The sequence below is a fragment of the Eschrichtius robustus genome, chromosome 5, assembly GCF_028021215.1.
Source record: "Eschrichtius robustus isolate mEscRob2 chromosome 5, mEscRob2.pri, whole genome shotgun sequence".
In the NCBI taxonomy this organism is placed as follows: Eukaryota; Metazoa; Chordata; class Mammalia; order Artiodactyla; family Eschrichtiidae; genus Eschrichtius; species Eschrichtius robustus.
Window position 1 is genome coordinate 45,127,569 of NC_090828.1, and position 26,559 is coordinate 45,154,127.

The following is a 26,559-nucleotide window of genomic DNA, read 5'->3' on the forward strand; positions in this document are numbered from 1 at the left end:
AGGCTTGCCGCTCGCCTCTCCCCGCCGCCCCGCCGGCTCGGCGCGCGGTCCTGCCCTTCCCGGCCGCCCGACCTCCCCGATCTCTAATCGCGGCCTCCCGGAGGGCGGAAAACCCGGCGAGCAGAGTTCATCCGGCGACTGTCCCCGCAGGCCCGCGGGTTGCTCGCGGCCAGTCGGACCCTTGCGCCGCGGGCGGGTGGCGACTCCTGGGAAGGGCGTGGAGGGCGGCAAGGCCCCTGACCTCGCGCTGCGGGGACGCCCAGATGGCCCAAAGAGGGAGGGGCGGCCCGAGCGGCGGCGGCCGGAGCTCCGCCCCAGGCCTCGTATAAGGGCCGGCCTGAGCCGGGCCCGAGGCGGCGGCGGCGGCGGCGGCGGCGGCGGCGGCGGCAGTAGTGGCGGCAGCACACACAGGACACCCGACGCGGCTCGGCCGGCCTGTTGAGCCTCCCACCCGCTTCCATAAGGCTTTGCCTTTCCAACTTCAGCTACAGTGTTAGCTAAGTTTGGAAAGAAGACCAAAAGAAGACCCCCGGGCCGTTTTCCTTTTGTTTTTTTGTGTTTTTTTGCTATAGTCGTCGTCGGGGGCTTTTTGCACAGAGCTGTTGCGTTTTCAGCGGTGCTCTCTTCAGTTCCTTGCCCTCCTCTTAACAAGCACCTCAGCAGGAGCGGCAGCCGTAGCAGCAGAAGAGCAAGCGGGGGGCGCCTGGTGTCATGACCAGGGCAAGAGAGCAAAACCGCCTGGGAGGATGCTGTGGTGAGTGGACCGAACGCATGTGGTAGAAACAGGTTGCGCAGTGGAGACCGGCACCTCCACGCAGGTTTTGGAGGAATGTGGCTCAGCTGTTAACCAGTGTGATTAGTAGCTCGTTCGACTCATTTTGGTGGGGGTTAAGGAAGAAAGGCATTTCAAGGTATGGGAAAAGGGGCGTGCACACAGGCAAGGATGGACAAGTAGACTGGGTAGTTTGGATTATCTTGTCAAAAATAAAATGGAGTTAAAGAATGTTGAATCAAGAGCTTTCTTGACTGTATGTGAAGTTACACAGTTATTGACCAAGAGGTCATGCTGAATTTTTCATCGACCCATCAATTTCTAGGTGACTTGATGAAATGTACATGGTTTGCCCCACAAAGTAGTTTTTAATAATTATGTTTAATAAGGACAAATGAGTAAGCATTCCAATCTCAGCTCACTCAAGTGACTAAATACGCTTTTTATCTACCTACTGTGTGTCTTTGCAGGATCCTTAGCAAACTACCTGATCTCTGCAAAATTCCTTCTCTACCTTGGTCATTCTCTATCTACATGGGTAAGTGAAAATCTACAGTAATTCTTACAACATAGTTGCACAATTTCTTGTTTCTCTCATTTGGGCCAGTTGTATTAAGCCATCTTGCAGTTTTGTCATGCAGCTAAAGAAATAAATCAACCAAACACACATGCTCTAACGAAAAAGTTATTTTCACCAAAGATATTTTCCCATAGGTGTTAGTAAATGCTGTTAATTATTGAGCTATCATACTTTATGTAGACTGGCAGCTATCCAAAAACAGGATTAACAAAGACAGGACTATTTGCATTGTTTGTAAATTGTATTTTGCATTACAAGGGTTAATAAATGGTAATATCTGCTACTAAGAATGGATGGATGTCTCATGGACCTTCTATTTTTTCACATTTTAAGATATTTCTCTGTTTTCTTCTTTTGTTAAAATTATAAGTTCCAGCCTACTGCGCTATGAAAATACAGTAGAATAGTGGAGTGACTGAGTTAGGCTAAAAATAGCATTCTAAGGTTAATTTAAATATAACTGACCCCAAGAACAAAAATCTGAGTGATGAAAATTCTGGTCTTTTAAAATGTTATCTGTAGCTAGACATGTGTGGGGCATCTCAGTCTATCTTAAAAACCATCATCCAACAAAAATCAGCAACTGACTCATAATTCTCCCTCTGACTTCTTCCATGGTCTTGGAAGAGTCCCAGTGTTTCTGTGGGCCTGGATTCCTCCATCAACACTCCTCAACCCAAAAGAATAATCCCCAAAGGATGCTAGATGTGTATTTAATTTAATGATGATTAGAATCTTTTAAATTAAACAATTGGTCTTATTGTTTAAAAGCAATAAACCTGCGTAAATTCTATTCATGCCTCGTGTATGATATTTAATTTAAAAGAACCATAAGTAAGGGGAAAGAATTTTGAGAGTAAATTTTGTGAATGTTATTTTCTTTTTAAACTGGAAACTTCTTTTGGATCGTTCTTAAGACATGAATGCAAACTATTGTATGAGGAAATCTGTACCCATGCCCTTGGGAAATTATTAAGCTAAGTTATCAGCTCTTTAAGAAATAGCAGTTCAAAGATGGCTTTTTTAGAAAGGCCAGCTTCTTTCTCCCCAGAGGCTTAGACAGGGATGACTCTGCAAATACATGTAAACAAGGTGGAGTGGGCATGAGTTTCATTTCCAATAACTGATGATTCTAAGTAGAAATTGAGTGAAACTACCCTTAATTAATTTAAATACAATTAAATTGTTCTTCCAATTTAATTCAGTAAGTATTAAGTATTTAAAAAAACCCAATAAGTGATGGAGATAGTACCTGAAATTCTCACCTTGTGGTCTGGACCTATCTCTTAGGGGAAGAAGGTGCCTAACTTCCAAACACTGATTAAGTTTAAGGTTTATGCGACCTTTCGTTATTAGGTTGGCAGGTCAGATTTGCCAAAGGAGTGGAACTGTGATTGTTCCAGGAGGATCTTTTTTGTCATGAGTGAAAAACACAAGAAAAGTGACAGATGCTTACTCCAGTCTTACAGTAAATTGAGCAAAAGGAGTTCTAGTGGGAAACTTGGATTAAAACAAAACAAAACAAAACATAGCAATTGTAGTCATGTAAGTTTTAGTGGATTTTCACTTATTGCAGAGGAGTGCAAAAGAGGAATGCTCTCTAATTCTATCTTTTGAGTTTTGTCTCCTGTTTGACACTTTGCCTGATTTTATTACAACAAAAGATGTCTGCTTATTTATTATATATGTATATACATACGTATACATGCCTATCTATGCATTACCCTACTGACTCTGCCGAATCATGATTTCCTATACACTGAGTATAGAGGTGTTAGGGTAGAAGGTTATATTGCATTAGGTTTGTGTGAGGTTGAATGCTTTTTATTTCTGACTTCATTTCTTTCTGCCAGTGGATCAATATATTTTACTCTATACCACTGGAATACAAAGTATGGTAAGAAGTGGATCCTGTCATCAAGGAGCTTATAATTCAGGTTGGGCTTTAAAAAAATATATCTAATTACAAAAAGATAACTAACAGTGTAAGGCAGTGAAAAAGGGTGGCCAGTGCTAAAATCTTATGCATTATGCTATGGACTGTCTCCATTTATATGCCATATGTCTGCGTGGTGCCAGATCTTACTTCCTTGGGTTTCTGCTCATAGGTCTTTAACTACTTCATGCAAAATGCCACCTTCCTGCCCCACCCTACTGCATTTTTCCTCATAGCATTTATACCACCTGACCTATTCTAGATTTGTTTTTGGTCTCTGTTCACTGGGATGCAAGCAGCATGAAAGCATGAATCTTGATTTTGGCGCAGTGCTGAATTTCTAGTGCCTGCAGTATTGTTGGGTACATAGTAGCCTCTCAAAAAGTATTCAGTGCATTAATGACTGTGATCATTCATTCACAGACATTCATTTGGCCTTTGGCTCTCAGTGCACTGGAGATAGATGAACATGTAAACAAATCTTCAAAGGATGATGAGAGCTTGTGGGAGGACAGGAAATGGACGTTAGGAAGGAATGGGTGGGTGGGCCTGAGATTGCACTTGGTCAACCTTTACAGAGAGTTTACCTGATTCTTGGGCTTTGTGAGTGTAGAGTCTGTTACTTCTTAAAGCCTAAACCCTTTGGAAATTGGGGCAAGTGGAGCAGTTTTTGTTTGTTTGCTTATTTGTTTGTTTTTTAATTAATTAATTAATTTTATTTTTGGCTGCATTGGGTCTTTGTTGCTGCGCGTGGGCTTTCTCTAGTTGCGGCGAGGGGGTGCTACTCTTTGTTGCGATGCTCAGGCTTCTCATTGCAGTGGCTTCTCTTGTTGCAGAACACAGGCTCTAGGTGCGCGGGCTTCAGTAGTTGTGGCGTGTGGGCTCAGTAGTAGTGGCTTGCGGTAGCACGGGCTTAGTTGCTCTGTGGCATGTGGGATCTTCCCAGACCAGGGCTCAAACCTCTGTCCCCTGCATTGGCAGGTGGATTCTTAACCACTGAGCCACCAGGGAAGTCCCAAGTGGAGCAGTTTTATTCCTGTCCATCAAGGAGGAGGCGTGCCATACAGGAACAAGCAAGAGAGAAAACTTTCATTTCATAGCACTTGTTTCAAGTCCTGCTTTAGAGCGAAAAAATAAAACAACAAAGAAAGAAAGAAGCACCTACTATATAGCACAGGGAACTATATTCAATATCCTGTGATAAACCATAATGGAAAAGAATATGGAAAAGAGCACATAACTGAATCACTTTGCTGTACACCAGAAACTAACACAACATTGTAAATCAACTATACTTCAATAAAAATAAATTTTTTAAAAAAAGGAAGAAGCAATAGTAGTGGAGTAATATTTCTTATTCTTTATGTTAAGAAAGAGGAAGTTCACTCATGGAGGCAACCTATCATTTGAGGCATTTATATGTTTTTGTCTTTTCAGAGGAATAGAGATTAGGATAAAGTACCTCCCCTCGCCTCATGCCATTTTATTCTAATCAAATCTAAATTTGTTTCTCATGTTAAAGATTAAGAAAATAGCTTAATTTGTTATTCTTATTGACATTTTTATCTTAATGTATAAACTTGTCTTTTTATTGGTTTCAAGCAAATTGTATGTGAATATATATTTTTAGTCATTTAGTACAATGGTATTTGAAATGTAATTCCAACTTAAATGGAAAAGATTTCTGTTTTCAAAGCAAACTTTAAAAAGCTGTCCCAGAAATATGAATTATGGTACTGATTAAGCGTCAAACTTCTTGAACATTCATGGAACAAATCTAATGTACCAGAACAATATAGTTCATAAATAAGTCTTACTCTATATTCATTTACAGCCGGGATCCACTGCATATCCACTCCTTTGTTGGTTCCGCAGTTATTTGTTGTGTTTCTACTCTGGGCTGTGCACTGTGCTGAGGGTTGAGAGTGCAGAAGGTTCTAGAGCTCACATTCCAGACCATCGAGTGAGAATCAGTCTTTCAAGCATGGTATTTCCACTGGCTTCCAGTGTCTGTTTTAACGTTTACTTGACCATGTTCACCCTATCCCTCAAGGCCCTAATCTTATGTTAATTTTAAATTGTGGTTCTAAGCAATGTTCATAATCCTCTACACCAAAGTTTCTGTACCTTGGCGCTATTGACATCTTGGGTTGGATAATTCTTTGTTGTGGGGGACTGTAGATGCCAGTAGTAAATCCACCCTTGCAGATGTGACAACCCAAAATAGCTCCAGACATTGCTTAGTGATCCCTAGAGGGTAAAATCACCCCCACTTGAGAAATACTGGTCTACATGAAGTTTATTGTAAATGATTGCTACAGAATATGTGCATCAATTTAACTTTGGATGCATAAGATTGTTGTCTTGCCTTTATTAAATGTTTAAAAGCATTTGCCATACTAGGATAATACTTTGCTCCTTATACATTAAATTTTTCAGGAGGATGTTAAGAGACATTGGAAAGAACTAGGAGTGTAGTACTACTTCCAATCTATAAGGAGGCTAGCCTGGGAATTTAGTTTCCTGTAGTGATTTCTTACAGAGATAGGTTATGATAGAACATTGTTGTCCTGTTTTAGGTTAACCTTACAAGTCAGGGGTGGAGCCTAAAAGCTCATAACAAGGTCCATTATAGATTTCTTACACATTAATTTGCCTGACTCATTTAAAAGCTTCTGTTATTCCACATTTTGCAGCAATGAATTCCAAAATTCCCTGTATACTCTGGAGTGAAGAAATATTTTTTTTCCCCTTTTAAAACTCGTCTGTGTCGAAAATAACTACTGTGTCGAAAATAACTAAATAACTACTTATGTATTTATTTCTGACATCTTCATTCATATGGTACCAGAATTTGCACATATTAACTTCATCTTTCTGATTGTTCTGCTGTTTTATGACTTTGAAATTTATTTGTGAAAATAGAACATAGATTTTAGAATGTTAGGGGTAAAAGAAACTTGAGAGGTCATATAGTCCATTCTTACCATTTTACAAATTGGGAAACTGGCTCTTTCTTGACATTCAAGGCATAACTGACATTTGTAAACTATACTTGTTTCATTCTGGTTCAGTAGCCAACTCCTTTATGCCTTTCAAATCAGGATAGGTAAATCCCAGGCCCGGCTAGAAACCTGATACAAAAAGGAACAGGTTTTATCTCGAAAAAACCTCCTTGGGCTTGGAAACTGTATTTTTTTCTAGAATGATAATGTTTGTTTCATTAACATCATGCTTTTTTCGGGTTTACTTAGTATCTGGGCAAGAATATTTTCCATTGTGCCAGGACAAACAGTTTTAACACCTGACTACATTCAACCCATAGAGGAATTGTTGACTTTGAGAATCTCATAATGTAGCTGGAAAGTGCCCTTTTGTTAAGGAAGCAACTTCTTGAGTATAATTGACTAGCAACCTACAACATTTTATCAGAACCTTTTATTTTCTCTTATTCAAGGGGGATCGGATGTGGCACTTTGCAGTGTCTGTGTTTCTGGTAGAGCTCTATGGAAACAGCCTTCTCTTGACTGCAGTCTACGGGCTGGTGGTGGCAGGGTCTGTTCTCATCCTAGGAGCCATCATTGGTGATTGGGTGGATAAGAATGCCAGACTTAAAGGTGAGTGGTGTTATAAAAGCCTTTGTGTTTGTGAGACGAGTGCCTGAGCTAGAGAGAAACCTCTGTGACTAACCCACTTTGCGTCTGCAGCTGCCACCTGAGTGATGGAGTGCTCAGTGGTAGCACCTCTGCATGGAGGGTCCTGGGGCTCCTGCCCAAAGTTGGGATGCCAGGATACTGAGTTTATAGATTTTTGTGGGGTATCTTTTTTGGCTGTTCATAAATTACAAATGTTAATGATTAACACCATGGCACTTTTCTGCGAACCATGTTAAACATTAAGAGTTTACTTAACTCTGGCATCCTTTAACCATGATTTGCACTGGAGTTCATTTAATGTGACGTTCCTGGGACAGCTTTAACATCTATCCTCTGGGTTACTGTGTTTTATATAGGCAGGTGTGTAGGGGAAGTGAAAACAATGGATTCAGAAAAGAATACCTGAGTCTGGATCACAGAGAGCTGAATTATACATTTTTGAAGAAAAAAGAAGAAATGATAATATATTGACATTTATTCTAGAGCATTAATACTGAAATCATTAAGTATTGTATAGGAAAGAGAGAAAGTGAATGAACAGTTTAATTATTCAGAATATAAGGGCAATTTGGATAATAATTCAGGGCAAAATTTTCCTGAGTTCCTCCGTTGATAATGCTAAGACCTGGCCATGTCTATCCTAGACACGGGGGAAAGATTGAGGTATCTGTGTCTTTCAGTGCAGGATAACTGCCCCCGGATAGAGAGCAACTGGATTATCAAATTCTAGGACTTGATGCTATTAGTAAAATGGCCAAGATGGACATTTTTCTATTTTGAGAATCGATAGACCAAAACACATATAGAAAAGGGTTTTGTATCCTGGAAAAAAAATTCCTACTTACTTACATCATTATACATAGGAACGTGGGAATGTTATACATAGAGACCTTTAACCTTATGACTGTTGAGCACTGAAATTGTAGTTTAGGATAGAATGTTGAGTTGGATGAAGAAGAGTGTGGTGGGATAGCAATCTTGCACTTATCCTAGGTAATCAACTCATATGACAACCTCCATGAAAATCTTCTTTGATGTCTCTAGGCTGAGTTAACCAGAGACACTTTTTTTTCCTGCACTCCCATGAAGCTTTGTTAATACCTCTGCTATTGCACTTATGCTCTTATAATTATCCTTTCACATGTCTACCTTTCCTCTGGTCTGTGCGGTCCTGAAAGCCAAGAACCTCATTCGGTTGATATTTAATAGCCTTGTGCAATGAATGAACGAATTATATGTTGGGATTTTATTTCAAATTAATTTCAGAAAGCAGTTTGTTTTGTCTCAAGGCTTTGATATAATCTTCCAAGCCAGAATGAGCTTTACTGTCCTTAAAGGCAAGAGCTGTAATTATACCTTACATATACAACCCTCTGTATTTTTCAAAGTGCTTTCATAAGTATTTTATTTGAGCATCAAAATGACCCCGTAAAGTAAGGAAGGCAGGTATGTATTATATCCTCACCTTATAGACACAGACATAAGACATATTAAGTATTCTGCCCTAGATCGTCTTCCCTCTTGAGTGGTAGAGAAAAGACTACAAGGTGTCCTTACGTGGTATCCTAACCTGTCCTTATGCCAGCCCTTTATCTACATGGGTGCCTCAGTCTCAGAAAGTTGGCATTTTCTGTAAGAAAAGGTGTAGTTTAGAATTTCATAACAATGCAAATAGCTTTAGTAAAAGGAACACACTGCTGCTTTATTCTTGGCAGTTTTTTATATGTCCTTCCTATTTATCCATACGATCTTACCAAGTTCAGCCTGCCATCTAGGAGGTTATGGATTCCATGACCTCTTACTTAACCTCCTCCATAACCTCCTACATGTTCTTATTTTTGCCTAAGCTACAAAGGCCTGAGAGGTGGATCTTGTTTATGTAGTTAATATAGTTCTGTTTATGACAGTAAACTAAAGAGTATAAACTAAATGAAAATGTGGTCATTATGAATGGCTTCAACTAACAGGAAAAATGAGGGGTAGTTCTTTATTCTGTCTGCAAGTTTTACTGGTCTGATGTGATATGCTGGGCCCTACTGGAAATAGTTGAGGCAGGATTTACTTCAGGAATATTCTTATTTCTTGTAGTAATTTGCATATGCATTAATACAGTAGAACAGTGATGTATGGATAAAAACATCTCCTTTGAGATGTTTCGGTGTATGAACACTTTGTTTCTCTCTCTGTATAGTGGCCCAGACTTCACTGCTGATCCAGAATGTTTCAGTCATCCTGTGTGGAATCATCCTGATGATGGTTTTCTTACATAAAAAAGAGCTTCTGACCATGTACCATGGATGGGTTCTTGTAAGTTCTCAACAAGACTCTTGATGGTAGAAAATTGAATGTCTGTTAGTGGTAGAAGGTGAAAACTCTTTGAGGGAGTGTCTTTTCACAAATAGGGCCTGTTAATTTTTTTTTTTTTTTAATAACTGTATATTTACAAATTTAAAGATACCAGAAATACATGGAAGTCAGAGAAAAAACCAGCATGGAAATTAGAACATGTTCAGAATGGAAAGATAATTTTTTAAATTTAAACATAGCATGTCAAAACCAGTAGGATACTTCTTTTTTTTTTTTTTTGTAATACTTGAGAATAATTTTATTAGTAGTATTACTAAAGAACAGTGATTATTTTCAGTCTATAGTCAAAGTATTTCCTTCCCCTTTGTTGAATGATTATTGTGTATAAGTTGTATTAGATGCATTTGAATGATAGAAAAATGATTCAAGTGTGCATCCTGTAGGGAGATTAGATGTGACACATAATATCTATGATACATGGTACCATGGTTAAGTGCCTTCGAGAAAAATGGAGTTCTGGGTTGGCCATTTAGGTGGGCCTTGAAAATGGGATGTTATTCTCCCAAGATTTCATTATGAAATATTTCAAACATTCAGCAAAGTTGGAAGAACTCTCCACTGAACACCCATATACCTACCACTTAGTTTCTACTTCTGCCATTTTATTATACTTGCTTTATCATATATTTATCCATTGGCACATCCATCTTCCCATCAATCCCTCTTAGTTTTTAAAATTTATTTTTGGAATGATGGACTGGCATTCATAAAGGCATGAAAATAGGGGAAGCACAGTTTCTCTGAGTGATGGATGTATGCAACACACAGAGAAGTTTTGAAAAGTGTAGGAAGGAGAGTTTCTATTGTCAGACTGAACTTGGACTTTATATACATTATTAAAATAATATTGTGTTATAGACCAAGTTTTTCTATGAGAGTATATGTTTGTTTTTATCATATAAGAAATTATGAAAATAGTATTACATTTTTCATTTTTTAAATGCAATTTCTCAGAAACATGTTCATGTGTAAGTATAGAGCATGGAATGCAGTGTAAAGACAATGTGCTGCGTTTGATTTAAAACTGATGTACAGAATTTGGTAACGCAGGGAACAGATTACGTAATTGACTTCATGCGACTAGTAGACATTTATAAGATGTTTAGACTTTTGCTTGGTGTGTTTTTTTTTTTTTTTCTAATAGCAGGTTCTTATTAGTTATCCATTTTATACATATTATTGTATACATGTCAATCCCAATCTCCCAATTCATCACACCACCACCACCCACCCGCCGCCACTGCTTTCCCCCCTTGGTGTCCACGTTTGTTCTCTACATCTGTGTCTCAATTTCCGCCCTGCAAACCGGTTCATCTGTACCATTTTCTAGGTTCCACATATCTGTGTTAATATACGATATTTGTTTTTCTCTTTCTGACTTACTTCAGTCTGTATGACAGTCTCTAGATTCATCCATGTCTCTACAAATGACCCAATTTCGTACCTTTTTATGGCTGAGTAATATTCCATTGTATATATGTACCACAACTTCTTTATCCATTCGTTTGTCGATGGGCATTTAGGTTGCTTCCATGACCCGGCTATTGTAAATAGTGCTGCAATGCACATTGGGGTGCATGTGTCTTTTTGAATTATGGTTTTCTCTGGGTATATGCCCAGTAGTGGGATTGCTGGGTCATATGGCAATTCTATTTTTAGTTTTTTAAGGAACCTCCATACTGTTCTCCATAGTGGCTGTATCAATATACATTCCCACCAACAGTGCAAGAGGGTTCCCTTTTCTCCACACCCTCTCCAACATTTGTTTGTAGGTTTTCTGATGATGCCCATTCTAACTGGTGTGAGGTGATACCTCACTGTAGTTTTGATTTGCATTTCTCTAATAATTAGTGATGTTGAACAGCTTTTCATGTGCTTCTTGGCCATCTGTATGTCTTCTTTGGAGAAATGTCTATTTAGGTCTTCGGCCCATTTTTGGATTGGGTTGTTTTTTTTTTAATATTGAGCTGCCTGAGCTGTTTATATATTTTAGAGATTAATCCTTTGTCCGTTGATTCGTTTGCAAATATTTTCTCCCATTCTGAGGGTTGTCTTTTTGTCTTGTTTGTAGTTTCCTTTGCTTTGCAAAAGCTTGTAAGTTTCATTAGGTCCCATTTGTTTATTTTTGTTTTTATTTCCATTACTCTGGGAGGTGGATCAAAAAAGATCTTGCTGTGATTTATGTCATAGAGTGTTCTTCCTAAGTTTTCCTCTAAGAGTTTTATAGTGTCCGGTCTTACATACAGGTCTGTAATCCATTTTGAGTTTATTTTTGTGTATGGTGTTAGGGAGTGTTCTAATTTCATTCTTTTACATGTAGCTGTCCAGTTTTCCCAGCACCACTTATTGAAGAGACTGTCTTTTCTCCATTGTATATCCTTGCCTCCTTTGTCATGGATTAGTTGACCATAGGTGCATGGGTTTATCTCTGGGCTTTCTATCCTGTTCCATTGATCTGTGTTTCTGTTTTTGTGCCAGTACCATATTGTTTTGATTACTGTAGCTTTGTAGTGTAGTCTGAAGTCAGGGAGTCTGATTCCTCCAGCTCCGTTTTTTTCCCTCAAGACCGCTTTGGCTATTCGGGGTCTTTTGTGTCTCCATACAAATTTTAAGATTTTTTGTTCTAGTTCTGTAAAAAATGCCATTGGTAATTTGATAGGGATTGCATTGAATCTGTAGATTGCTTTGGGTAGTATAGTCATTTTCACAGTATTGATTCTTCCAATCCGAGAACATGGAATATCTCTCCATCTGTTAGTATCATCTTGAATTTCTTTCATCAGTGTCTTATAGTTTTCTGCATACAGGTCTTTTGTCTCCCTAGGTAGGTTTATTCCTAGGTATTTAATTCTTTTTGTTGCAATGGTAAATGGGAGTGTTTCCTTAATTTCTCTTTCAGGTTTTTCATCATTAGTGTATAGGAATGCAAGAGATTTCTGTGCATTAATTTTGTATCCTGCTACTTTACCAAATTCATTGATTAGCTCTAGTAGTTTTCTGGTAGCATCTTTAGGATTCTCTATGTACAGTATCATGTCATCTGCAAACAGTGACAGTTTTACTTCTTTTCCAATTTGTATTCCTTTTATTTCTTTTTCTTCTCTGATTGCCATGGCTGGGACTTTCAAAACTATGTTGAATAATAGTGGTGAGGGTGGACATCCTTGTCTTGTTCCTGTTCTTAGAGGAAATGCTTTCAGTTTTTCACCATTGAGAATGATGTTTGCTGTGGGTTTGTCATATATGGCCTTTATTATGTTGAGGTAGGTTCCCTCTATGCCCACTTTCTGGAGAGTTTTTATCATAAATGGATGTTGAATGTTGTCAAAAGCTTTTGCTGCATCTATTGAGATGATCATATGAGTTTTCTTCTTCAATTTGTTAATATGGTGTATCACATTGATTGATTTGCATATATTGAAGAATCCTTGCATCCCTGGGATAAATCCCACTTGATCATGGTGTACGATCCTTTTAATGTGTTGTTGGATTCTGTTTGTTAGTGTTTTGTTGAGGAGTTTTGAATCTATATTCATCAGTGATATTGGTCTGTAATTTTCTTTTTTTGTAGTATCTTTGTCTGGTTTTGGTATCAGGGTGATAGTGGCTTCAGAGAATGAGTTTGGGAGTGTTCCTTCCTCTGCAAATTTTGGGAAGAGTTTGAGAAGGATAGGTGTTAGCTCTTCTCTAAATGTTTGATAGAATTCACCTGTGAAGCCATCTGGTCCTGGATTTTGTTTGTTGGAAGATTTTTAGTCACAGTTTCAATTTCATTACTTGTGATTGGTCTGTTCATATTTTCTATTTCTTCCTAGTTCAGTCTTGGAAGGTTATACCTTTCTAAGAATTAGGGCCTGTTAATTTTGATCTCTGTGTCTACTTTAATATCCCCTACCATTTTTGTCTTGTTTTGTTTTTTGGCCCTTAACAGGCGTTCATTAAGTATTGTTTGAATTTAAATTTTGTTCTATTGGTTGTTTTCCTGTTTGTTTTGTTTTATTTTATTATGTATTTTTGGCTGCATTGGGTCTTTGTTGCTGTGTGCGGGCTTTCTCTAGTTGTGGAGAGTGGGGACTACTCTTTGTTGTGGTGCATGGGCTTCTCATTGCGGTGGCTTCTCTTGTTGCAGAGCACAGGCTCTAGAGCACAGGCTCAGTAGTTGTGGCACATGGGCTCAGTAGTTGTGGCTCATGGGCTCTAGAGCGCAGGCTCAGTAGTTGTGGCACATGGGCTTAGTTGCTTCGCGGCATGTGGGATCTTCCCGGATCAGAGCTCGAACCCATGTCCCCTGCACTGGCAGGCAACTTCTTAACCACTGAGCCACCAGGGAAACCCCTTCCTGTTTATTTTCTAATGGCAGTTCTAAGAGTATTACATAATTCAGTTGCTAGTTTTAAGCTCCTTATTATTAACCTGTAATTTTTCACACCATTTAAGAAATGGTATCCATATATACATATATATAAATCAGTCATGATTGTGTTCTTCTAATAATAAGTGATACTTCTGTTTGAGGACATGGACTAGATAGCTTCCCACACTCTGATTTCATGATAGCTTGATGGAAAAGAGGAGAGAGATGGGTGTAGTGGAAAGCAGTGAATTTGATGTTCCTATTAAATCTTCTTAGGTATGTTTGGATTGATATTGTAGAGGTTCAAAGCCAGGTAGGACAAGAAATCTTCTAGTCTATTGCCTTCATTTTGTTGATGAAAAAAGTAAGACAAAGTGATGTTAGCTGATTGCCCATTGTCATGCAACTGGAAAGTGTCAGAACTCTTATTTAAATTCAGGTCTTCTCACTTCCCCTTCACTGTTTTTTCCAAAGGACATATTTGTGGGGGAAATTAAAAACCACCCCTATGTTAACACTTTATGATAACTATGTCACATAAATGTGCATATGACTATTAAAATTTTTTGTATTATGCGTACCACAGATGATACAGATTAGAAAGACATTATGCCCTTTAAGTTGACCGCTGGTGTTTATTGTTTCATGTGTACAAAGTAGAATGATTTCTTATGATTTTATGAAATGAAATTAAAATAAAAATTTTATTATTATGTTACCAAAGACCATTTTAAACTATATTGTACAGTGAGGTAGGTACAGTGTGGTAAAACTGACATTTTAATAATTTTTTCCTGTAATTCCTTAGACTTCATGCTATATCCTGATCATCACTATTGCAAATATTGCAAACCTGGCCAGTACTGCTACTGCAATCACAATCCAAAGGGATTGGATTGTTGTTGTTGCAGGAGACGACAGAAGCAAACTAGCAGGTAATTTGCTTTTCTCTTTCCACCAAATGGGTTTTATCAGGATTCACTTTAAATCAGTGGTAGTAAATGAGGCTTAAGCCTTTTTCTCCGAGTATTTTTTAAGAATAATAAATTGAAGTCATAGTCTTTTTCTTACAACATTATCTGTCTCAGTGCAAAGATTTACCTCACTGTTATGAAGCTAATTTATAGGATAGTGACCTTCTCTTTTAACCTGGCAAATAGAAGAACATTTCTTTTGAGCTCTTTCTTTCAAATTCTGTTAACTGTTTCTAAATGTTTACTTAATACTTAGAACAGTGAAAATCTGACTTGTGATTTTATCAGTCATACTGTGGATATTATTACCAGTACTTACTGGTTATACTATGGATATTGTTTTTATCCAAACAAATGGAAACAACTTAATTCTAGGAGAGACTCTAGAAGTGAATTCCTTCAACTTTAAAACCATAATTGGTAACTTTTATTATATTATGTATGGTGTAATGTAACTGCTATTATGATACTAAAGAAATACAGGATAGAACATAGGTTTTTAAAAAGCTTGCATCTTAGTTGTCCATTGGAAACATATACAAGGGGAGCAAAGAAAGTCTGAAGAATGCTTACAAAGCAACACGTCCATTACATCAAGATTACTTGGGCTCAGAATAACCTACCTCACTCGATATTCCCCACCTGTCCCCCAATATAGCACCCAGACACAAATTGGATTGAAATTACACAGAGTAAAGGAGGAAGGGTACTCCTATCTACCGATCTGGTCAGCTGAGTCAACTCTGCTGGTCATTGAGATAATGGGTGTCACAAACACATTTCCCAACCATCCTGACTGACAAGGAAACCATTCCTGATGACTTCAGTGGCTTATCAGGACACAGAGGCAAGATTGAGTACTGGGGTCAGCAAGCAACTTTGTTTGACTAGACATGTGGTTTAAAAAAAAAAAAAAAAAGGTAGAAAGGAGGTTGAGAGAAAGGGTACAAAATCTGTGGAAGGTCTAAATGAAGAAAATGAAGGATTTGCTTAAGTCATCACTTTGTGGTAGCAGTAATAATACTGCTCCAGATAGAAATACCACAGTGATTTTAGAGGATGGTGAGTGTGGAAGATGAATTTAACACATGTGAGTCTGGATTGCAGGAAATTCTCTCTGGAGCTAAAGTAGTGATTCTCACTGATTTTTCTTCCTGTGATCATTTACTAATAGGAAATAATTCCATCTCTCTTTTTTGTCACATGGAATTAAAAGATAAGACTTTGTCCTTTTTTTTTTTTTTTTAAAGTTATTTACTTTCTGTTATTTACTTTCTCTTTTAGTGTGCAATTTTAAGGATGTAATACATGTCCATGTTTTAAAATTCAAAGGGCACAAAAAGGATATATTTTGAAAACATCACATATATATCTGTTGAAATGTATTTGGGGAAAAAAGTGGCTTTTAAGATGATTTTCTTTCTCTTACCTGAATTTCTTAACCCATGTTGACTCTGTGAAGTCTGTAGAGTCTGTAATTGAAAAAAAAAAAGCCCTGAGTAAAGAGAAAGTTACACTGAAGCTTTAATTTGTGCTAAATATCCAAGTAAATAAATAACAAAAACAAAGATCCCACATAACTTTCTGGGATCTTTCTGACTACAAAGTGATATTCCAGAAAAATAACAAAAATATGACTGGCCATTTCTCAGCTGTCCTTCTTTATTTGAGGAATTATTGCAGAGTGGAAAAATCCAGGCTAACCAGTCTATTTCCTAACCTTCTGGAGTTTCTCAAATTTAAGAAAGGAAGTAAGCTGCCTGTTGAACTCTTGTCCACTGTGAATTAGCTCAGGAAGCGGTGCTGTTTCAGATCCAGCCCCTGGAACGGGTTAGTAGCCTAATGAAGGAAAACCTCCATGTTGTTTTTCCTCAGGTTTCGACCTCCATGTTTGTTTTAAAATTAATTAAAAACCATGCTTCAAAACAGGAAACAGAAACTTCTTCCATCCTGAGGGTCAGCAAGGCTCTAACCATGGGTTTTTGGTACCATTCCTGCTAGAAGGCAGAGTTATAGAACAGAAAAAAAGGAGGAGGGTAAAGGAAAAGTAGAAGAGAAATTTTTGAGGTTGCCAGCAAAGACTTAGAAACCAAGCAGGAGACGGGCAGGGCCGGCTGAACCGGTTGTGTGCGTTGTGAGGGGGGGGTGTGTGTGTGTGTGTGTGTGTGTGTGAGATGGGGGAGGGGTGTGCCCATAAAGAGGGAAGGTTGTGAGCTGGATGCTAATTGCTCCCATTTCCTCATCCCAATGTTTCTTGATTTCAGAGTAGTTTTTAAAATTGGAAGTTGTATCACCGAGGGTAAAGAACAAGAGAAATTTTCCCTGGAAGGTTGAAAAGTTTTATAACTCCAGTGGCATCAGGTCAAAATATAGCTGTTACCATGTAATTTAGACAGCTCCAGGAAAGATGCTCTTTTTCCACATAAATACTGTTAATTAATCTGTTAACTAATTTGTCTAGGTACTTGATTTAGTGTTTTATTAAAACATTCTTTTGAGCCATGACCCTTAACCTGTCAAACCTTTTTGAAACTCATTTCCTTTGCCTGAGTTTTTATTCCATCTGTTGTTTTATTTCCTTCTTCATTTCCTTTGTTAATCACTTTTTATTAATAGCTTCTGAGGTTTTACTTGTCCACCATTCTAAAGAAACATCTGCTGGTTGGCTTGATCAAGTACGACAGATAACTTTCTTGTTTGAACTCTATTGACTGAAAATTGATTTCATATTTGAGGTAGACAAACCTGCTAGCTACTATGTGCTCAGCAAATCTGTTTTTTATTATTATTCTATGAGCTGTAATATACCTTTTATAATAGTAAGTAGTTACTGAATGTCATGCTCTGTGCCACAGCTGTAGCTGAAAACAGTTAAATTGGAATTAAATGAGCACAGATTTGTGTGTTTGCGTAAGAATAAATACAAATCTGCAAAAGGAATATGTTTGCACATTCAGAGGACCAATTATTCTCTAGCCTGTGAACAGTAAAATGAGTAGGTCTTTTTCAAAATTATTATTTCATTCATTCTGCTTCAGAAAAATAAAATCTGTTTTCTGACACTACATTACATCTAAACATTATTAGCTTCCTGAGATAGAAATTTCTAAATTCTAAATAAAAGATAGAAATTGGTGGCATTAGGAAGCTTCATGAGCACTTGAAAATGGAGGTAGTGAAAGATTAACAAATCATTTTAACTAAATTTTGTTCTTGTTCTGGGGCCTTCAGGTCCAAGAGTATATTTTCATTAGTACTTGATTTTTGGATTCAGATTATTGAGTTATTTGGATCAATTCTACACTTCCCTGTTAGGAACTTATTAGTAGGGGCAGATGGAAGTTAATGAGGCCATGGCAAAAAATGGCTGTGTGTAAGATCAATGAAAACTGCCTTTGCCTCTCAAGTGAAAGGTGAAATATGTCAAAGTTCTCCTGTTATCATATAAGCATTCTGCACACATAGGACTAATTGGAAGGCAGTTGAGGACCAGGAAGAACTAGAGAAAGAATAATGGCAGTTTTCTATTAATGTACTTATTAGTCACGTACTGCTTTTCCCTTAAAGTGCCCCACATAATTGATGAGGACTTGTCTCAATAATTTTCACTCTACTCCATGAGATAGAGAATGAGAAAGTAGGTTATTTTCTTGACTTCCTCTCCTTTATTCATCTTGTCCTCTACTCTGACTCAGCTACATTCCCATGGTCACATCCTAGACCTTGGTATCACCACTAAACCCTCCCTTTTCATAATCTCAATCTCCAGCATCCAAGACTTGAACTATACCTCCTATCTTTGAGCTCACTCCTCCTGGTACCCCAGCCATGCGCCAACCTGGTTGGCACCTACAAGCCATTAATTCCACTACCTTTTTACTGCTCATGACCTTTCTTGTCTCTCCTCCTTACCCAGCTTAAATTCCAAGGTCAGTTGTTCCAACCATATGAATACCTCCTAGTGTATACCCTCAGCTCACTTGGCCTCCTCTCCTTTTGTCACTTTCCTTTCATAAGACTCTGCTTAAATCCAATTCTCCACAGTAGCACATGGCTGGTAAAAAACGTACAACTTTGCTCTCTCTCAAAGCTCATGACCACTGGGTTCAAGTTGGCCCTTTCATGCTGCCAGATAGATGATCATTACTATTTTCTTTGGTCCCTTCCTTCTCCCACTTTCCTAAAGGACTGTTTCTCACTTTCTCCTTTCTCCTCATACATTCAGTACCTCCTCTCCCATCCTCACTTTCACTGATGACCTTGCTTTGTATTCTACTGAGAAAATGGAAAAATGAGAAGAGAACTTCCGTGTGCTCCCACCTTCGCATCACTCTTCCTACCTGTACCTGAGGCCGTTTACGTGACCTACACTGTTGAATTGCTTGCGTTCCTAAGAACAACTCTGCCACTTGTGCAGTAGATTCAGATTCCATCCCTTCTCATCTACTGTATCATTTGCATCAGCATATAAACATGCTATAACTTTTCTCATGTTTTTTTAAAAAATAAATTTATTTATTTATTTATTTATTTTTGGCTGTGTTGGGTCCTTGTTTCTGTGCGAGGGCTTTCTCCAGTTGAGGCGAGCGGGGGCCACTCCTCATCGCAGTGCGCGGGCCTCTCACTGTTGCGGCCTCACGTTGCGGAGCACGGCTCCAGATGCACAGGCTCAGTAGTTGTGGCTCACGGGCCCAGTTGCTCCGCGGCATGTGGGATCCTCCCAGACCAGGGCTCACATTCGTGTCCCCTGCGTCGGCAGGCAGACTGTCAACCACTGCGCCACCAGGGAAGCCCAACTTTTCTCATCTTAAAAATCCCTGTCTCTGTCACCCCATTTCTTTGTTCTTCTTTTGAACAAAACTTAACAAAAAGAAATATCTGTGCTCACTCTTTCCAATTTCTTTCCTTGGTCAGGGCCTTGCTTTCCATAATGCCACGGGGGGCAACATTCACATTGTGAATCCAGGGTGTGCCACTCACTTAAAATATAATAGAAATGGTGTCCCCTGGAGTTGGCACCAATCTCTTAAACCAACTTCAATCAGGCATTTGCCCTTACTGCTCCACCAGAACTATTCTTTATGAGGTCCTCAATACCTTCCATGTGACCTGTCTAGAGCTGATTGTCAGTGCTCATCTTTCTTGACTTACCAGCATCACTTGCCAGTTGATTACTCCCCTCTCTTTGAAACACTGTTACCTCTTGGCTTCTAGGACACCCTGCTCTCCTGTTTTTTCTCCTCTTTTGCTGATTCCTCCTCATCTTCCTGACCTCTGAACATTGGCATGCCCAGGACTCAGTCCTCAGACCTTGTCTCTTCTCATCTACCCTCACTCCCCTGGTGATCTCATCCAGTGTCATTGCTTCAAAAATCAAGCTGCCGATGACTCCCAAATCTGGCACATGCTTCTTCCCTAGACCCCAGACCTATATGACTAACTGTCTGCTTGACGGGGTCTCTTGTATCAACATCTCTAGAACCAGATGCTTATTCTTTTGTCCAAAACCTGATTCTTCTAAAGTCTTGCCTTTCTCAGTAAGTGGAAACTCTGTCCTTCCAATAGTTGCTCAGGGTAAAAACTTTAATTCCTCTCTTTCTGTCACATAGCATATCTAATCTGTTTTCAAGCCTTCTTGATTCTACTTTAAAGTACATCCAGTATCTATTTCTCCACTTCCATTGCTACTGTCCTGCACCATGCCACATCATCTCCCGCCTGTCTCCCTGCCTCTGCACATGTCTGCACCCCTCCCCCCCACACACACTTAGTTTACACTGTTTTCTCATCACAGCAGCCAAAATAAACCTTTAAAAATATGTCCCGTGATACCACCTCTCTGTACTTTAACTTCCAAAGGCTTCCTGAGTCATTCAGTGTAAAAACTGAAGTTTGAGTAATAGACTAAGACCTTACATGATTAGGCCAATCTTCCCTCCTCTCTGACTGCATCTCTTCCTATCCTCTCCCTTCCTCATTATGCTCCAGCCTACTGGCCTCCTCGCTGTTCCTCTGGGCAAGCTCCTCCTGCCCCAGGACTTTTGCACTTCCCTTGGTCTGGAATTGTCTTTTCCCTGATATCTGCATGACTCACTCTTCTGCCTCCTGCTGCTTCACGCCTCTGCTGTGATGCTCTCTTTTTTTCAGTGAGTTCTTCCCTGACCTTGCCATATATAAAACTGAAATTTCCCCCTTCCCTTGAGCACTCTCTATGCCCTTTTTTTCTGCTTTATTTTTCACTACAATATTTCATGAACATCTGACATGCTCTATATTTATATGCTTGTTGATTTATTATTTTTGTTTTCCCTTGGGAGTGTAAACTTCATGAAGACAGGGAAGGATATTCTTCATTTTTTGTTATGGTGCCAGAATGGTGCCTAGCTCATAATAGGCATTTAATAAATGCTTGTTGAAATAAATGAATGTAGAGTTACTATTGAATTCATTTTTTAAAAGCTGATGTCAGGCTCATTTATATAATCCCAATGGAATCACGATTTTTGAGGCAAATTTAATATGACTTGATCCAAACAACAAATGATTTTCTAACAAAATGGTTTGCTTGCAGAATGCTTTTAGAAGTTTACATCTTAGGAGTCTACACTCTTAGTTGAGTTGTATTATGTAAGTGGGCAGTCTCTCTTTGATAGATTTGCACACTTACCTGCCTCTTTCGCCTACCTCTGTAGATATGAATGCTACAATACGAAGGATTGACCAGTTAACCAATATCTTGGCCCCCATGGCTGTAGGCCAGATTATGACATTTGGCTCCCCAGTCATTGGCTGTGGATTCATTTCGGGATGGAATTTGGTATCCATGTGTGTGGAATACTTTCTGCTCTGGAAGGTTTATCAGAAAACCCCTGCTCTAGCTGTGAAAGCTGCTCCTAAAGAGGAAACTGAGTTGAAACAGCTGAATGTATACAAAGGTAAACTCAACAAAATGTTTAATCCCTTTATTCTTATTTTCAGACCTTAAATATTGGTTAAGACGGAAATAATTTTGAATTTATATCAGGTTTAGTTACCACTGAAGGTCTGCATGAGGTTAAATATATCAATGTGGTAGTAAGTCAGAACCCAGGCTGTTGAGGGTCGGAGGAGCAACTCTGGGTTGAACCTCAAGGGGTTGGAATGGGACCCCTGACCCTTTTCTTTAACAGGAACAGCAGACACAGAGGGGCAATTCATTGAGGGAGGGCTGGGCAAAGTTGAGCCATAGGAATGGGAAAAACAGTGGGAGAAAGAGAACAAGAGAATTCCTAGGAGTCTATAAAGAAGGGAGTTACATGCCATTTGTAAGACAGTGGAAGGGAGTGAGGACATGAGGTGGACATTTTTCAAGAAGAGAAGAGGAAGTTGGGCTTCTGAACAAATGTAATCTTAAAAGGGTCCCAGAAAATAAGATTCTGTGTTTCCCCAGATAATTATTATACATTATCTGATCTGTTTTCCTGCTATTTACTTTGGTGGGATTATAATTTCTGAGAGAGAGGGGAAGAGAGGAGGGGAGAAGTATCAATAGTATTTTGTTTCTTTAACATAAGTACTTGGAGATTGTTCCTTGCCTGGAATTCTTAGATGAGTAAAAGAAAATACATTTTATATTGTAGTAGCCAAGGGTATCCATGGGTGATACCCTCCGTGGGTGAGGGAAAGGAGAGAAGAAAAAATACTAAGATAGTTGGCTTTTTCCCCCATGTCCCCTCCCTCAAATAATAATGTCTTTTATTAACAGAAACTGAGCCAAAACCCCTGGAGGGAACTCATCTAATGGGTGAGAAAGACCCTGACGTCCATGAACTTGAACATGAGCAAGAGCTAAGTTGTGCCTCCCAGATGGCTGAGCCCTTCCGCACCTTCCGAGATGGATGGGTCTCCTATTACAACCAGCCGGTGTTTCTGGCGGGCATGGGTCTTGCTTTCCTCTATATGACTGTCCTGGGCTTTGATTGCATCACTACAGGGTACGCCTACACTCAGGGGCTGAGCGGGTCCATCCTCAGTATTTTGATGGGAGCATCAGCCGTAACTGGAATAATGGGAACTGTGGCTTTTACGTGGCTACGTCGAAAATGTGGCCTGGTTCGGACTGGTCTGATCTCAGGATTTGCACAGCTTTCCTGTTTGATCTTGTGTATGATCTCCGTGTTCATGCCTGGAAGCCCCTTGGACTTGTCTGTTTCTCCTTTTGAAGATATCCGTTCTAGGTTCATTCAAACAGAACCACTTTCAATCACACCTACAAAAATATCTGAAATCATCTCTACAACTGATATACACATGTCAAACGGATCTGATCCTGCTAATATTGTCCCAGAGATGAGTCCTAAATCTGTGCCTATAATCTCTGTCAGTCTGCTGTTTGCAGGCGTCATTGCTGCTAGAATCGGTAAGAAATCTCTTTTTGTATATTAATGAACTAAAGTGTCTTTTTGCAATGTGGTTTCAGATAATTCAGCAGTAAGTGGTCTAAAATATTCCCTGAATGTTAATTTAAGCAAGATCCACTATTTATCCTTATGTATAATCCAGTCACTTATTATGAAATTTTTATTTTATAGTTTAAAAAATCTATATTTGTGTGTGTGTGTGTGTGTATGTATGTATACCTTCTTAAAACATGGTTAGGGCTTGAAAATTTTTACTAAATGGATATCTTACTCTTTTAATGTAGTTTACTTAATTTTTCAAAAGATATTATCAGTAATAATTATACTTTTAGTAATTTAGAGTCTTTATATTGCTATAACTTTACCAAAAGGACTGTAATTTAGCAAATATTTCAGTGGGACAAGGTAAAAAAAAGCGTTTGAGGTTTAAATCAAAAAAAAAAAAAATAAGACAGTAGTTAGAAAAAAAAAATCCTTGAAAGGTCTTCTCTAGCTGATATTTGTTTATTGTATACTTTGCCAAACAAATGGATTTTATAGCTCTGGAAGGAAACATAATGTAAAGACCTCTTACAAAGTAAAATTTAAGTAATCATTAATAGAGTACTGATGAATTATCTCTGCCTGAATTCATTCTTGAAATGAAACCATATTTATCCTGTGATACAAAGCAGTTCATTAATTTATCAAAGACATTAATATTTAAGCAAGACAGCTTTATCGTAGGGGCTTTAGAACCCAAACAGTAAATGTATTAATGGTTTAAAGTTTCTTTACACTTTAACGATAACAATATATTAGGTCTACTCATTTTAAACTTTAAAAATACTAGTAATTTTAATAGGATTTATTATATCTCTGATTTCAGAGTTTTGCTTTCATAGTATGAATAATCACAGAAAAACAGAATTAAGAAGTTTGTAGATTAGACTTATTTTTGTCTTGTGGCTGTAAAAACAATTTCTTGAAGCTACTAATAACTCAGTGTTTATTAATGAAAAATAATTCTCTAAGGCTAGGCTATGATAAATATACATATGGTGACTTTAAGGTAATAGGGTTAAGTATGTATTTTGCACATGTCAACAGATTTTTAATCTATAAATCTGAAATGTACAGCTATAAGTTAAAATTAAGTTTCTAAAAAATATCTTTTGTTATAGGTCTTTGGTCCTTTGATTTAACTGTGACACAGTTGCTGCAAGAAAATGTAGTTGAATCTGAGAGAGGCATTATAAATGGTGTACAGAACTCCATGAACTATCTTCTTGATCTTCTGCATTTCATCATGGTCATCCTGGCTCCAAATCCTGAAGCTTTTGGCTTGCTCGTATTGATTTCAGTCTCCTTTGTGGCAATGGGCCACATCATGTATTTCCGATTTGCCCAGAAAAGTCTGGGCTCCCAACTTTTTGTCTGTGGTCATGGTGATAAAGAAGTTACAGATGCAAATCAAACTAATACATCGGATGTGTAAGACAGTTTAACTGTTGCTATCCCTGTTACTAGGTTATGTAGAGCACATGTGCCTATTTTGTACTTCAAAATTCCAATAAATGGCTCGGTGTCTGTCTCTGGTTTTACCACAGCTATACCTTCAGGGCTAAAAGCTAGTTAGGAAACTTGAGCCAGCAGAAATGAGCTGGTTAATTTCCCTTATATTTAAGGGCGGAAAAAAAAATAGAGAAAGAAAAACTCAGTTTAAATATGGAGACTAAAATAGTAACACTGATTTTCCCTATTTCTCACGAGTAGGTAAAATTTACATAAAAGAGTGATTAGTCATGTGAATTAAGTTATTCTTTGGCAGATTTTTATTACCTGTACTAGAATTCAGATATGTCAGTTTTCCCTAACACTCTTGTTCAAGTCTAGCTAATTTACTTTTTAAAAAAATCTTATTCTCAGTTATGTTATAAAAACAAATTCTCTTCCAAGTTTGAAGATTAAAATTTGATAACCAGTATTATCCTTATTGATCCTATTGATGTTAAGGGACTTTACCTCTACGTGGAAAAATGAAATACTTAACTAGAGTTCTCTAATAGGGTTTATGGTTTAACTTTAGAGACCACCTTTGTATTTTTCTTATCAGCTAGGGCAAAATATTATATTAAGCATATGTAACACTTCATAAAATGGCTATTGTGTAAGCTGAAGATAGAAGCAAAGCTGTAGAGTAGATTTATAACACAGTGAATGCATGAGGACTTCAAACACGCCAGTGGTTTGGCCATAGAAACTAGAAGTTAAAAGTCACACGAAGGGCAAGATCTGGATTTAACTCACGTTGCTATCCTTAATGATCTCTGTCGTGGAATATGAGGGAATTAGCCTCCAGCCTGGCAAGTTAAATGTAGAAAGCAAGCCCAAACTTGGAAAGGTTTTGTTTTATAAATATTTGATTTACTTTTAACATGCTTGGTAGAGCATTTTTACTTTTACTGTTTTGTACCCAGGAGTTATTTTTACCTAGTTGTAGAGCAAGACTGTTGATAAATGTATCCCTTTCAAACATCTTTGAGAAAAATGGAGGGAAAATAACCCCTTTTATATATATATTTTACAAGTAAAAACTGTTTTACAAGTCATTTTGCAACATGCCAGTACCAATGGGGTACTTTGCCTTAACTGTTCGTGCACTTTCATGGAGACTGCAATACGTTGCTCTGAGCACTTTCTTTATCCTTGAGGTTTAATCTTTTTCTCCTTTCTATAGTATGACATAATGATTTGCTATGTTGTAAAATCTTTGTAAAATATTTCTGTATAAAAACATTTTAAAAAATCTTGATTTCTTTTTCCTTAATTGCATTCCCCAGTTGTTTAATCTTTTGTTACAGAACATCTGTTTTGGGTAACATCTGCTTCTCTCTAAAGGCCTACAGTTTCATAATAATTCACAATTTTAGATTTATCTCCCTGCTTATATGTCTAGTTTATGGTGGCTTGGATAAAAGTATAGTAAACACGAGGCCCAGGACTCATTCTTTGACTTTGAAGAAGTCACTTTAAGCTCTCTTGAGTTCTGTTTTCTCTTCTGTAAATTGGAGATGATATTATAAAACCAACCCTACCTACCTCCCAACTACCCTGATTGAGTCAAGTGAGATAATTCTTGTAGAAGCACTTTGTGGACTCTAAGACAAGGTTGTAGTATTACTAGAAGTTGGATCTAACTAATGACAGAGAGTTAAAGACAGGTTCCTCATGATCGGCCAGAGAGAGTAGAGCCACATTCTGTGTTCAGCAAATGTTTGCTGAACACTTGATCTGTGTCCCAAACTGATTGGTCTTGGGGATGCAGATTTGACTCAAACACGGTTCATCAGAGGCTCCTTTTCTTTCCCCCCAAATTGGGAGCCTGAAAACTTTTGGCATCACCCTGTAGCTACTGATCTGCTGCTGACTTTTGAGCAGACAGTAGATGCCTCTGTTAGGTCTGGCTGCTGTCTTGAACAGGTCATCCGCTTCCTCCCGCAGGGGTCGAGCTAGGGTTGGAGATCTGCCCTGAGTGTTCG

General features: G+C 38.3%; 1 protein-coding gene across 1 annotated transcript; it reads left to right on the forward strand.

The window, feature by feature from the left end:
• The first annotated feature begins 372 nt into the window (after nucleotides 1-372).
• SLC40A1 (solute carrier family 40 member 1) lies at nucleotides 373-24,611 on the forward strand. Its single transcript, XM_068544800.1, has 8 exons — nucleotides 373-754; nucleotides 1,243-1,310; nucleotides 6,746-6,905; nucleotides 9,136-9,251; nucleotides 14,474-14,600; nucleotides 21,332-21,574; nucleotides 22,384-23,037; nucleotides 24,202-24,611. The coding sequence occupies exons 1-8, from the start codon at nucleotides 712-714 to the stop codon at nucleotides 24,513-24,515; spliced, it is 1,725 nt and encodes a 574-aa protein (XP_068400901.1). The 5' UTR covers nucleotides 373-711; the 3' UTR covers nucleotides 24,516-24,611.
• The last annotated feature ends 1,948 nt before the right edge of the window (nucleotides 24,612-26,559 follow it).